General features: G+C 50.7%; 1 protein-coding gene across 8 annotated transcripts in view; it reads left to right on the top strand.

The window, feature by feature from the left end:
• MROH2A (maestro heat like repeat family member 2A) overlaps window positions 1-13,033 on the top strand; it is a 55,970-nt gene that overhangs the window by 15,651 nt on the left and 27,286 nt on the right. For 5 of the 8 annotated variants that reach the window (XM_059885223.1, XM_059885220.1, XM_059885225.1 and 2 more), the window contains exons 12-19: window positions 2,452-2,528; window positions 3,512-3,631; window positions 3,906-4,016; window positions 6,656-6,839; window positions 8,227-8,267; window positions 8,812-8,953; window positions 9,390-9,442; window positions 9,801-9,908. In XM_059885223.1, the coding sequence (XP_059741206.1) occupies window positions 2,452-2,528; window positions 3,512-3,631; window positions 3,906-4,016; window positions 6,656-6,839; window positions 8,227-8,267; window positions 8,812-8,953; window positions 9,390-9,442; window positions 9,801-9,908 (836 nt within the window). The remainder of the gene's footprint in view (window positions 1-2,451; window positions 2,529-3,511; window positions 3,632-3,905; window positions 4,017-6,655; window positions 6,840-8,226; window positions 8,268-8,811; window positions 8,954-9,389; window positions 9,443-9,800; window positions 9,909-13,033) is intronic. The other 3 variants (XM_002686562.6, XM_059885222.1, XM_059885221.1) reach the window with 1 other exon arrangement.

The raw sequence follows: 13,033 nt of genomic DNA, 5'->3' as shown, positions 1-13,033 counted from the left end.
ATTCAGTCGCTCAGTCATGTCCAACTCTTTGTGACCCCATGAACTGCAGCATGCCAGGCCTCCCTGTCCATTACCAACTCCTGGAAGTTACCCAAACTCATGTCCGTTGAGTCGGTGATGCCATCCAACCATCTCATCCTCTGTCATCCCCTTCTTCTGCCCCCAATCCCTCCCAGCATCAGAGTCTTTTCAGGTGAGTCTGCTCTTCGAATCAGGTGGCCAAAGTATTGGAGTTTCAGCTTCAACATCAGTCCTTCCAATGAACACCCAGGACTGATCTCCTTTAGAATGGACTGGTTGGATCTCCTTGCAGTCCAAGGGACTCTCGAGAGTCTTCTCCATCACCACAGTTCAAAAGCATCAATTCTTTGGCGCTCAGCTTTCTTCACAGTCCAACTCTCACATCCATACATGACCACTGGAAAAACCGTAGCCTTGACTAGACGGACCTTTGTTGACAAAGTAATGTCTCTGCTTTTGAATATGCTGTCTAGGTTGGTCATAACTTTCCTTCCAAGGAGTAAGCATCTTTTAATTTCATGGCTGCAATCACCATCTGCAGTGATTTTGGAGCCCCCCAAAATAAAGTCAACCACTGTTTCCAGTGTTTCCCCATCTATTTCCCATAAAGTGTTGGGACCGGATGCCATGATCTTGTTTTCTGAATGTTGAGCTTTAAGCCAACTTTTTCACTATCCTCTTTCACTTTCATCAAGAGGCTCTTCAGTTCTTCTTCACTTTCTGCCATAAGGGTGGTGTCATCTGCATATCTGAGGTTATTGATATTTCTCCCAACAATCTTGATTCCAGCTTGTGCTTCTTCCAGCCCAGTGTTTCTCATGATGTACTCTGCATATAAGTTAAATAAGCAGGGTGACAATATATAGCATTAACTTACTCCTTTTCCTATTTGGAACCAGTCTGTTGTTCCATGTCAAATTATAAATATTGCTTCCTGACCTGCATACAGGTTTCTCAAGAGGCAGGTCAGATGGTCTGGTATTCCCATCTCTTGAAGAATTTTCCACAGTTTATTGTGATCCACACAGTCAAAGGCTTTGGCATAGTCAATAAAGCAGAAATAGATATTTTTCTGGAACTCTCTTGCTTTTTCCACGATCCAGTGGATGTTGGCAATTTGATCTCTGGTTCCTCTGCCTTTTCTAAAACCAGCTTAAATATCTGAAAGTTCACTGTTCACGTATTGCTGAAGCCTGGCTTGGAGAATTTTGAGCACTACTTTACTAGCGTGTGAGATGAGTGCAATTGTGTGGTAGTTTGAGCATTCTTTGGCATTGCTTTTCTTTGGGATTGGAATGAAAACTGACTTTTTCCAGTCCTGTGGCCACTGCTGAGTTTTCCAAATTTGCTGGCATATTGAGTGCAGCACTTTCAAGGCATCATCTTCCAGGATTTGAAATAGCTCAACTGGAATTCCATCACCTCCACCTCCATGACCTCGGTCATGTGAAAGAAATCTAGGTGCTCATTTACACATAAATGAGTTTAGAAGGATACACCTAAACTGTGAAGACTGGTTGTCTTTTATTTTAATTTCTCAGTGAACACAGACTTTTTTTATCATCAGAAAAAAAGGTTTCCATTTTAGAGATGAAAAACTCTTAAGTGTAACATCGTCCCTTGGTGCCTGAATTCCCGCCATCTTCCACCCCGACCTCCTTTCCTCTTATTCCTCCTCCTGCAGTGATGTCTAGTAACACCTAGACTTGAGTGTAACAACACCCTGAGTGCCTGACTGTGGTTCTGTCCAGGCCAACCTCTCAAGAGCCTTCTCCAGGCTCTTTCTCACCTCCCTGATCTTCCCCATCAGCCTTCCCTCCAGCACACACAGAGCACTCTTGCACACCAGGCCCTGTGTGTTTTAACTTGTGTCACTGCTCACAGAGATTTGGTGAGGGACATGCTCTCAGGGTCTACCTTTTACAGGGAAGGAAGCTGAGGCTCAGAGGGGCTGAGTAAGTCCCCGAGGTCACACAGCTGGGATGCGGTGGGGCCAGAGACTGAGCGTAGCAGCCTGGCCCCAGAGCCCCGGCCTCCACAGCTGGGTGCCATGGTCTCCGTGTGTCCGCTGTGTGTCTGGCCCTGTGTGTCCCACTAAGGGAACCACCGAGCTCTTAGGAGGAGACCCTGCCCTCAAGGAGAGTCCACTAGTTTCCAAAGAAACCCACGCGATGCAAAGGCCAAGGGAATGAGGCATGAAGACGACGGCCCCTGGGCTGCAGGGCGGGCACTGAGAGCACCGGGTGGCTTCTGAGGGTAGCGGCCCTGAGCTTGTAGGGGGTCAGAGGCTCTCAGGAGGCATGGCATGGATGAGTCCCCGGACCCCTGTCTCCCATGGAAGGTGGCAGGTGAGGCCTCACCACTTCTGGGTATCTCCTCAGAGCCCAGCCCTGAGGCCAGTGGACCTCCAGTTGGGTTTCTCTCTTTCAGAGCCCAAAATGAACATCAGAACCATCTACCTGGCCGTCCGGGTGGTCAAGAACACACTCTCCGACACCCGGTCCAAGGTAACAGGGTGGAGAGACCCAGAAAGGGGGTGTGTGCTGGGCCTCTGCGGGGCAAGTGGAGGGAAGTCAGGGTGCCTTCTTCATCAGCTGCAGCCTGCTTGCCCACCCCTCCCCTCCAGCTCTGTGTGTGGAAGTGGGGCTGCCTTCTCAAGGAAGGCCCTTTGATCGAAAACCTACCTTCCCAGCCAGTCCTGAGTGGAGCTAGAGAAGAAAGTCTCCTCGAAGCTGTGGCCCTTCCTCCAAGACCCTCCCTGTCATCAAGAACCTGGAGTTTTCCTGTAAAGGGGCTCCGACACCACCCTGGGCAGAGGAGAGGCCAAACACACCCAGCGTCAGCCCAAGCTGCTTGGCTAGCTAGGTGTTTTGTAAGGTCATTACCACATTTGAGAAAAGCAATTCTGCAAATAAAGGTTAAAAAAAAACCCCACCATCTTGGCCACTGCAGCCTCGGCCCCCTGGAGAATAGCTTGGCTTCTGGACATGGCCCCTGCGGCTGACCCCTCATGTCCTGGGGGTGCAGTTCAGGACAGTGAGGGTTTGCACAAACCAGGGAGGGAACAGGGGCACTCGGTCTAGAGCCTGAGGCACAGCCGTCTTCAATACCTAGAGGATGGCAGGAGTAGAGGGAATAGGCTTGTTCTGTGTCATCCCCATGTATGAGCCCTGGGGAGCCCAGGAGAAGAATCAGGTGGTTCTCACTAGGGCTTCCTGAGGATGGAGCAACTCTACAGAGAAAGCACTGTGCTCATGTCTCAGGGGCTTAGATGAGGCTCCTGGGTAGGGTTGCTGCTGAGCGGGGTCCCCTGGATGAGGCAGGCGGAGTCACCTGGATGAGGTGGTGGACAGAATGGGCAGCAGCCAGGTAGCCCCGGAAACCCCTTCCAGACCACCGCACCCTCAGATCCTAGCTGTCTCATGTCACGGGGTTGGGTGCAGGAGGCGGAACCTCTAGCGCCAAGCACGTCTGTGCTCTGTCCTCTCAGGTGAGGATGGCCATTCTCCGTATCATTGGGCAGCTGGCCCTGTCCGGCTTCCAGGACAGGATCAAAGGTTGGGGCCTGAAGTACGTGTCTGTGCAGCTGACCTTGTCCACCTACAAACTGGTGAGTGACGGTGGAGCAGCTGGGCTTTGGAAATGGTTTCCACTGCATTGAGGAAAGAACACTGCTTGAGGAACCTGCATGCATGTACATGCGCACAGACACACACAGCAAGCTGCCAGGGGTCTAGAAAATAGTGAAACATGTGCACAGCTCTGGGCATCTGGGAGACTCAGTGTCTGGGAGTCAAGCCTCTTGCGGGAGAGGAAACCACAGCTGAGACCATGGCAAGCCCCTGCTGGCCCACGAGCAGGCACTCCTTGGTTCTGTCTTTCAGACCAACCGCAGGGACAACTTTTACCAGAGGGACCTGGAGGAGAAGATGGTCCACAAGGTCACCATGGACACCGTGAGGATCATAACGTCTTCTGTCAGTGGGATGACCAATGTGAGTTGGCACACTGGGCTGGCACACTGGGGCTGATGGCTCAGGTCTGTGCGGTGCTAGGCTGTGAGGGGACGATAGCACAGGCCCAGAATTCTGCACTGTCGCTTCTCCCATTCCCACTACTTGGGAGGATGGGGAGCCCCAGATCTTCCAATTACCTGAGCTTGTTTTTCAAGATTCAGTTCCTTGGGCCCTTATTACCTTCACCAGGGCAGTGCTTGGCACATAGCAGGCCTAACACATGTCACTTGACTTATTGCTGGAAATGCATCTGTCACCTTCCAGCCCCTCACTCCAGGCGTGTGCATGTATGTGCACATGTGTGCGTGTATTCAGTCGCTCAGTTATGTCTGATTGATTGTGGCCCCATGGATTGTAGCCCACCGGGCTCCTCTGCCCATAGAATTTCCCAGGCAAGAATACTGGAGTGGGGTGCCATTTCCTACTCCAGAAGATCTTTCTGACCCAAAGATCAAACCTATGTCTTCTGCATTGGCAGGCAGATTCTTCACCACGAGGGCCACTTGGGAAGCAAATGCATATGCATGGAAGTGTGTATATGTGTGAGTGTGCAAATAAATGATTCTAAGGATTATATTTCACAAACATTCATGAGTTCCAACTATGTGTAAGTCATCAGGGCATACACAGGAAGGCTCAGTATGACCCCCAAGTTGTTCACAGGCTTTAGGGGGAAAATATGTGTCAATTTTTAATTGCATTACAATGTGACATAGAAATAAGATAGGAAAAGTTTATCATCACTGCATATGGAGGGAATCATTGTCTATTAATTGAGGCCATGGGCCAGATGCTCCCCATCCAGTGGCAGCTTCTCTTAATTACAGAAATAATAGTTATAGTAATAATAATGGTTACAATTCATTGATCACACGTGGCAGGTACTGTACTAGATGTGTAACATCTAGAGTCTTATTTAATTATCCCAACCACCCTGTAAGGTAAGCTCTGTTGTTATTATTACCTAGCTTTTATAAATGAGGAAACTGAGGCTCAGAGGGACTCATTAATTTGCTCAAGGAGTCTAAGCTGGTAAAGAGTGGAGCCAGGATAAAAATGCTCTTTCCTGTTCATTATGCTGCATCCCTGGGGGAGCCCAGTAGCCAGGGATTCTAGTCCTGATCGCTAGAACACATCAAGCAACTTCACTTGTTAGTAGCACAGGAGCTCACCCCAAACTCCTAGGGGTGGGAGTGGGGCTAAAGGGAATCAGGGTCACTGGGGGTGTTCAGTGATCATCTGGTGAGATGGGAGATGGCAGAGTGAAGCTGGAAGGCTAGAGTCACGGCTCTAAGAATCTGTAGAGAAATAGAACTAGTAGGAGATATGTGTGTGTGTGTGTATCTCAAAAATATCAATAAATTCAGATATGCAGATGACACCACCCGTATGGCAGAAAGCAAAGAGGAACTAAAGAGCCTCTTGATGAAGCTGCAAGAAGAAAGTGAAAAGGCTGCCTTAAAACTGAACATTTAGAAAATGAAGATCATGGCATCCGGTCCCATCACTTCACAGCAAGTAGATGGGGAAACAATGGACACAGTGACAGATTTTATTTTCTTGGGCTCCAAAATCACTACAGATGGTGACTGCAGCCATGAAATTAAAAGATTCTTGCTCCTTGGAAGAAAAGCTATGGCAGACCTAGACAGCATATTAAAAAGCTGAGACATTACTTTGCAGACAAAGATCTGTATAGTCAAAGCTATGGTTTTTCCAGGAGTCATGTACAAATGAGACAGTTGGACCATAAAAAAGAGGGAGTGCCAAAGAACTGATGCTTTAGAATTGTGGTGTTGGAGAAGACTCTGGAGAGTCCCTTGGACAGCAAGAAGGTCAAAACAGTCAATGCAAAAGGAAATCAACTCTGAATATTCATTGGAAGGAATGATGGTGAAGTTGAAGCTCCAGTACTTTGGCCACCTGATGGGAAGAGCCGAGTCATTGGAAAAGACCCTGGTGCTGGGAAAGATTGAAGGCAGGAGGAGAAGGAGACAACAGAGGATGAGATGGTTGGATGGCATCACCGACTCTATGGACATGAATTTGAGCAAACTCCAGGAGACGGTGAAGGACAGGGAGGCCTGCCATACTGCAGTCCATGGGTCGCAAAGAGTCAGACATGACTGAGCGACTGAACAACAACATATATATCGTACAGCTGTGAAGGCTGGCAAGTCTGAAATTTAGGGGGTAGGCCGGCAGGCTGAAGACTCATGCAGTAGCTGAGGCTGCAACCTTGAGGCAAGCTCTCTTCTTCCTCAGGGAAACCTGTTTTTTACCCTCAACTGATTTGATGAAGTCCACTCATATTATCCAGAGTAACCTCCTATATAGATTATGGACTTTCATCAGATTGCATCAAAATACCTTCATTGCCACACCTAGATTAGTACCTGATTGAATAACTGTGTGCGTTCACTCGCCAAGTTGACACATAGAAACTGATCATCACAATTGGCAAGCACGGCAAGGTTGTACGCCCAGTGTGCCTCTCTAGGGGATCGGGGGTTCGAGGGAGGGCTGGTCAGAGAGGATATGCTGGATGCGGGGTGGAGGAGGCCAGCGGGCACAGTGTCGCAGGCTGATCCCAGCACCCCCTTCCTGCCCGCCCCCAGGAATTTTGGGTGAGGCTCCTGTGCTACATCATGGAGACGGACTACACGGAGGCCTTGACCCCCATCTGCGTCAGCCTCACCAACCTGGCCGAACGCCAGCTGCACGCCAAGGACGAGGAGGCCAACGCAAGCAAGAGCAGGCACGGTGGGCAGCCCCCCTGTGCCAGCTGGAGGGACTGGGCAGGTGGGCCGCCTCGTGACTCGGACTGTTCCCCCTTCTCCAGGAAGCACCCTGGAGCCCAGAGAGCCAGGCCTTCCCAAAGAGGCCACCCTTGCTGAAATCCGAGGAGGTTAAAATCGTACACTCTTCCTCTGGCAGCCCATTCTTCTCGTCCCCACCTCCCCACAACCCTCGCACAGACCTCAGGGCAGGGGTCCTGGCTCAGGCTTCCCCCAGGTGTGAGCTCTCTGGCCCCCAGGAGCCCACTGGAAGGACTGTATATCCCATCCGAGTCCTCTGGAACCACCCCCACCAGGCCCTCCCACTCGCCCCTGATGACGCACTTGTTAGCACCAGACCCTCAAGAAAGGGACAACACCGACCTACTTACGGGGGACCCTGCCGTCCAAGGGGGCTGCTGTCATGGTCCTGGGGCTTTGAGGATGGATGTGTCCAGTGACAGGAGGTGACTGGGAGCCTCACAGGACCGAGCCATGGTGAAGGGCAGAGCCAGCTCTGAGCATCTGGCTAGACCACCCCCTGGTCTGCCTCCTGCCCCAACCCTGAGTCTGGGGCTGGCTGCCTCCTGGGTGCTGCCCCTCCCTGCAGCTTCTCAGCAGGCCTGCCCCTCCTTTGCCTGCTGGTCCAAATGCTATGAGTTCCTGCTATTCCTGGGCTCACAGCCTCCCAAAGCCTGCAGAGGGAGGGGAGAGGAGTGGACGGGTGTCTAGTTACTGTTGGCTCAATGAGGCAGAGACTCACAGTAGGAGAGAAACACTCTCACACTGGCCTGGTGTGCACTCCCAAGCGGGCACGTCCTGAAAAGAGCACAGTATATTAATGCATATATAAGGAATTTAGAAAGATGGTAACGATGACCCTATATGTGAGACAGCAAAAGAGACACAGATGTAAAGAACAGACTTTTGGACTCTGGGAGAAGGTGAGGGTGGAATGATTTGAGAGAATAGCATTGAAACATGTATATTACCATACGTAAAACAGATTGCCAGTCCAGGTTCCATGCATGAGACAGGGTGCTCAGGGCCAGTGCATTGGGATGACCCTGAGGGATGGGATGGGGAGGGTCAGGATGGGGACACATGTCCACCCATTGCTGATTCATGTCAATGTATGGCAAAACCCACCACAATATTGTAAAGACTCCAATTAAAATAAATATTAAAAAAAAAAAAAAAGAGCATCTTCTCAGCCCCAGCCTGTAACACCAGGCTCCTCCTTCCCAGGATGGCCAGTTGTAATGATGTTCTTTGTGGAAAAGCCCCTGTCTTGACCCCTCCTGCATTCTGGGGGGCGCTGGGATGCTGTTGGGGCAGCACCGTGCAGGGAGAAGCTCCCCCGGGGCACAGGAGCCGGGCAGCCTCAGTATCCTGTATCTTTCTCTCCCCAGTGGACCTGCCCGCGCCACAGAAGCTGCTGGCCCGTCTCCTGGTGAGTGGCTCACGGGGGCCGTGCACTGGCCTGGCCCCTGCTGTGTCCTGCGGTGCCCCTCCCATGAGCTCCTAATCCCCAGGGCCTCCAGGGGGAGCTTGGAGCTGGATGCTTGGCAGGACAGAGCTTTCCAGGCTCCCGTCGTCCCTCTGGGGAGATGCGGCAAGGGCAGCAGGCTCCCAGATTTCTCTGCTGGCCCTTAAATGGCCCCAAGCATCCGCAGGACACTGTCAGCAGCCTGCCCTTCCCTGGGGGTCAGCTCTGCCCTGCACCCCTGCATCTTCCTCCTTGTGTTGACCCTGCTCCGAGGTCCATGGAACCCTGGGTGGGGAGGGAGCCCGCGTTCTCGCATCTCCTTTCCTCCCTTCAGCATCCTCTGCAGAGATACTCTGATCCTGGGAATCCTTGGAGCTGTGCTTGAAAGGCCCCATCCTGTCCAACTCTCCCTTTAAGGGCTCTGACAGCGAGACCCCAGGTTGAGGTGCACGAGGCCTGGGGCTGCCCAGCCCAGGAGAGGCCCCACTGGAGTCTCGGTGTTCCCCAGGTACTGATGTCATCCCCCTACAAGGGGGAGGGCCGTGGGATCGCCATGCTCAACCTTCTGAAGACCCTGAGCCAGAGCATCGCCCCCTCCATGGCCGACATGTGGGAGCTGGAGATCCCCCTGCTGGTCAAGTACCTGGAAGGTGAGATGTCCAGGGTGCCTGTGCAAGCTACCCGCTAAGTGTACATACTGGGTATAGTCATGTGGCCTGAGCAAAGGAGCCTGCGGTGCTTGTGTGGGTCACTCCCCCGCCTTCAGGGTACCCACTGGGTGCTAGTCATGTGGCCTGAGCAAAGGAGCTCAGATGCGCATGTGATCTCTTCACACACACCCATAGTGTACATGCAATGTACTAACCACCTGGTCTGAGCAAAGGAGCGGGGTGTGTGAGCCACCCCCAAGCAGTGTACATGCCGTGTACAAGTCACGTGGCCTGAGCCAAGGCGCCCAGGCTCCAGGTCCTTGGGAGGGTGGGGAGGGAAGTGCTGTGTGTTCACGGAGGACCCCAGCTGCTGCATTTAGGAGGCGGCATGAAGGAGCAGCGGGAGCGAGGAGCATGGGTGGCCTTCTCTCTGCAGAACACACCGAGTTTACATGGAACCAGAAGACGTGGGAGGACAAGCTGATTCAGGTAGAGGCGATCCCGCCGCCTGAGGCCGGGGTGGGGGGCGGTGGGGGCAGTTCTTGGTGGGTTTGGCGTGTGGGGAGTTTAGGAGCCCCTAGGGAACACGTTCCCCTCCTGTCAGAAGACTTGGGGAGCACAAGCAGCTACAGCAGGGGACCCCACCCTGGAAACCAAGAGCCCCGAGGCGGCCCAGGGGACCCCCTCCCGGCAGCCCCCAAGCCCACACAGCACTAGCGCTGGGTCGGGGCTGAAAGGGCGAAGCCATCTAGAGAGCAGGGAAGGCGCTAGCCAGGGAAAGTCACTGCTCAAGGTCACAGCGCCCTCTGGAGCACTGCGCACCTGTGCCTTCTTCCCCCACCCCCAGTTTCTGAGAAACTCCCTCAAGAAGACTCGGGGTTCCAACTGGAGCCTGCGTCTGAGCAAAGAGCTGAACAACCAGATCGAGAGCTTCGACAGCCCCTCCCTGGAGAAGGTTGGTTCCCAGAGGCAGGGCTGTTCAGACAGGGAGGGGACTCCGGGACAGCGCGTGTGAGACCAGTACGCCTGCGGCTGTCCACAGCGCCCGGGGAGGGGAGACGGCTGGCTGCTCTGGGCCCGAGGCCTGTAGTGTTTTGCTCTGTCTTGTTTTTCCCTCAAGAACCTGCTTTGTTGGAGCTGGGGGGCATTTCCCCTCCAGTCACCCGCTTCCCTATTCCTCTCACCTCGCCCCGCACCTGCAGCGTCGCCCCTGCAGAGTCCATGGCAAGGAATGAGATGTCTGAACGTGTTTTGGTAAATGGTGCAAAGGATGAAGGTGACGCCGAACCACAGGATGCCAAAGGGGAGGACAAGGCCTGCAGGGGGAAACAGAGCTGGGGCTTGGTGGTGGGCCTCCACCTTTGGCAGACGGGGGGGAAGAGCAGAACACCTTCTCTCAGACCTGCTGCACACCCACCCCCACCCCTCCCCACACACCAGTTTCTCCTCCCTGTCTCATCCAGCTGTTGGCTCATGACCACCGCGTGTGTGTATTTCATTGTTAAGGGGTCTTTACAAAACTATAAACATTGCTGACAATCAGAGAAGGTCTTCACCAACGAAAGCATTTCATGTTCACAGATTGGAGGACAATATATTTAAGATGGTGACACTTGCCAATTTATCTATAGATTCAACACGACCCCCACTATAATCCCAGCTGGCTTCCCGCCCCCACCCCCAGAGACTGACAAGGTGATCCTAAAATTCCTCTGGAAATATAAGGGGCACAGAATAGCCAACACCGTTATGATTTAAAAACGAACAAAGTTGGAAGACTCGGATTTTGCAATTTCAAGACTTCTTGCAGAATTACAGTAAACAAGACAGGGCGATCCTGGCATCAGGACAGGTAACAGTTTGATAGAATCGATTCGACGGTCTGGAAATAGACTTCACATTCACTGTCAATTGATTTTCAACAAGAGTGCCAAGACAATTCAGTGGGGAAGGAGTAGTCCTTGCAACAAATGATGCTGGGAAGACTGCATAGCTACTTCATAAAAGAAAAGCTGCATTCATAAAAGAATGAAGTTGGGCCCCTTCCTCATACCATACACAAAAATTAACTCAAAATGGACCATATATGTAAATATAAAAGGTAAAACATAAAATTCTTAGAATGAAACATAAATCTTCATGATCTTGGCTTGAGCAAAGTCTTCTGAGAAATAACACCCAAAAACACAAGTGATGAAAGAAAAAATAGATAAATTGGACATCATCAAAGCTAAAAAGTTTTGTGCTGAAAATGGTACCGTCAAGAAAGTGAAAAATCAACCCACCGATTGAGAGAAAATATTTGTAAATCTAGACCCTGAGAAGGGACTTGTGTCTAGAATACATAAATAACTCTTATAACTCAATAATACAATGACAAATAAGCCAATTTAAAAATGGGTGAAGGAAAGATATACAAATGGCAAGTAATCACATGAAAAATTTTTCAAGATCATTTCCATTCAGTTCAGTTCAGTTCAGTCGCTCAGTCGTGTCCAACTCTTTTCAACCCCATGAATCGAGCACGCCAGGCCTCCCTGTCCATCACCAACTCCCAGAGTTCACTCAGACTTACATCCATCGAGTCCGTGATGCCATCCAGCCATCTCATCCTCTGTCGTCCCCTTCTCCTCCTGCCCCCAATCCCTCCCAGCATCAGAGTCTTTTCCAATGAGTCAACTCTTCGCATGAGGTGGCCAAAGTACTGGAGTTTCAGCTTTAGCATCATTCCTTCCAAAGAACACCCAGGGCTGACCTCCTTCACAATGGACTGGTTGGATCTCCTTGCAGTCCAAGGGACTCTCAAGAGTCTTCTCCAACACCAAAGTTCAACAGCATCAATTCTTCGGCACTCAGCTTTCTTCACAGTCCAACTCTCACATCCATACATGACCACTGGAAAAACCATAGCCTTGACAAGATGGACCTTTGTTGGCAAAGTAATGTCTCTGCTTTTTAATATGCTATCTAGGTTGGTCATAACTTTCCTACCAAGGAGTAAGTGTCTTTTAATTTCATGGCTGCAGTCACCATCTGCAGTGATTTTGGAGCCCCAAAAGATGAAGTCTGACACTGTTTCCACTGTTTCCCCATCTATTTCCCATGAAGTGATGGGACCAGATGCCATGATCTTCATTTTCTGAATGTTGAGCTTTAAGCCAACTTTTTCAGTCTCCTCTTTCACTTTCATCAAGAGGCTTTTTAGTTCCTCTTCACTGTCTGCCATAAGGGTGGTATCATCTGCATATCTGAAGTTATTGATATTTCTCCCAGCAATCTTGATTCCAGCTTGTGCTTCTTCCAGCCCAGCGTTTCTCATGATGCACTCTGCATAGAAGTTAAATAAGCAGGGTGACAATATACAGCCTTGATGTACTCCTTTTCCTATTTGGAACCAGTCTGTTGCTCCATGTCCACTTCTAACTGTTGCTTCCTGACCTGCACATAGATTTCTCAAGAGGCAGGTCAGGTGGTCTGGGATTCCCATCTCTTTCAGAATTTTCCACAGTTTATTGTGATCCACACAGTCAAAGGCTTTGGTGTAGTCAATAAAGCAGAAATAGATGTTTTTCTGGAACTCTCTTGCTTTTCCCATGATCCAGTGGATATTGGCAATTTGATCTCTGGTTCCTCTGCCTTTTCTAAAACCAGCTTGAACATCAGGAAGTTCACGGTTCACATATTGCTGAAGCCTGGCTTGGAGAATTTTGAGCATCACTTTACTAGCATGTGAGATAAGTGCAATTGTGCAGTAGCTTGAGCTTTCTTTGGCATTGCCTTTCTTTGGGATTGGAATGAAAACTGACCTTTTCCAGTCCTGTGGCCACTGCTGAGTTTTCCAAATTTGCTGGCATATTGAGTCCAGCACTTTAACAGCATCATCTTTCAGGATTTGGAATAGCTCATGTGGAATTCCATCACCTCCACTAGCTATGTTCATAGTGATGCTTTCTAAGGCCCACTTGACTTCACATTCCAGGATGTCTAAGGAAATGAAATCAAAACCGCAAGACTTTACTCCACACTCACAAGGATGGCTGTAATCAAAAACACAGATAATAACAAATATTGACAAGAGTA

This window comes from Bos taurus, chromosome 3 (genome assembly GCF_002263795.3).
Source record: "Bos taurus isolate L1 Dominette 01449 registration number 42190680 breed Hereford chromosome 3, ARS-UCD2.0, whole genome shotgun sequence".
Lineage (NCBI taxonomy): Eukaryota > Metazoa > Chordata > Mammalia > Artiodactyla > Bovidae > Bos > Bos taurus.
Note: the sequence above shows the minus strand (reverse complement) of the source record. Positions and strands in the feature narration are given on the sequence as shown.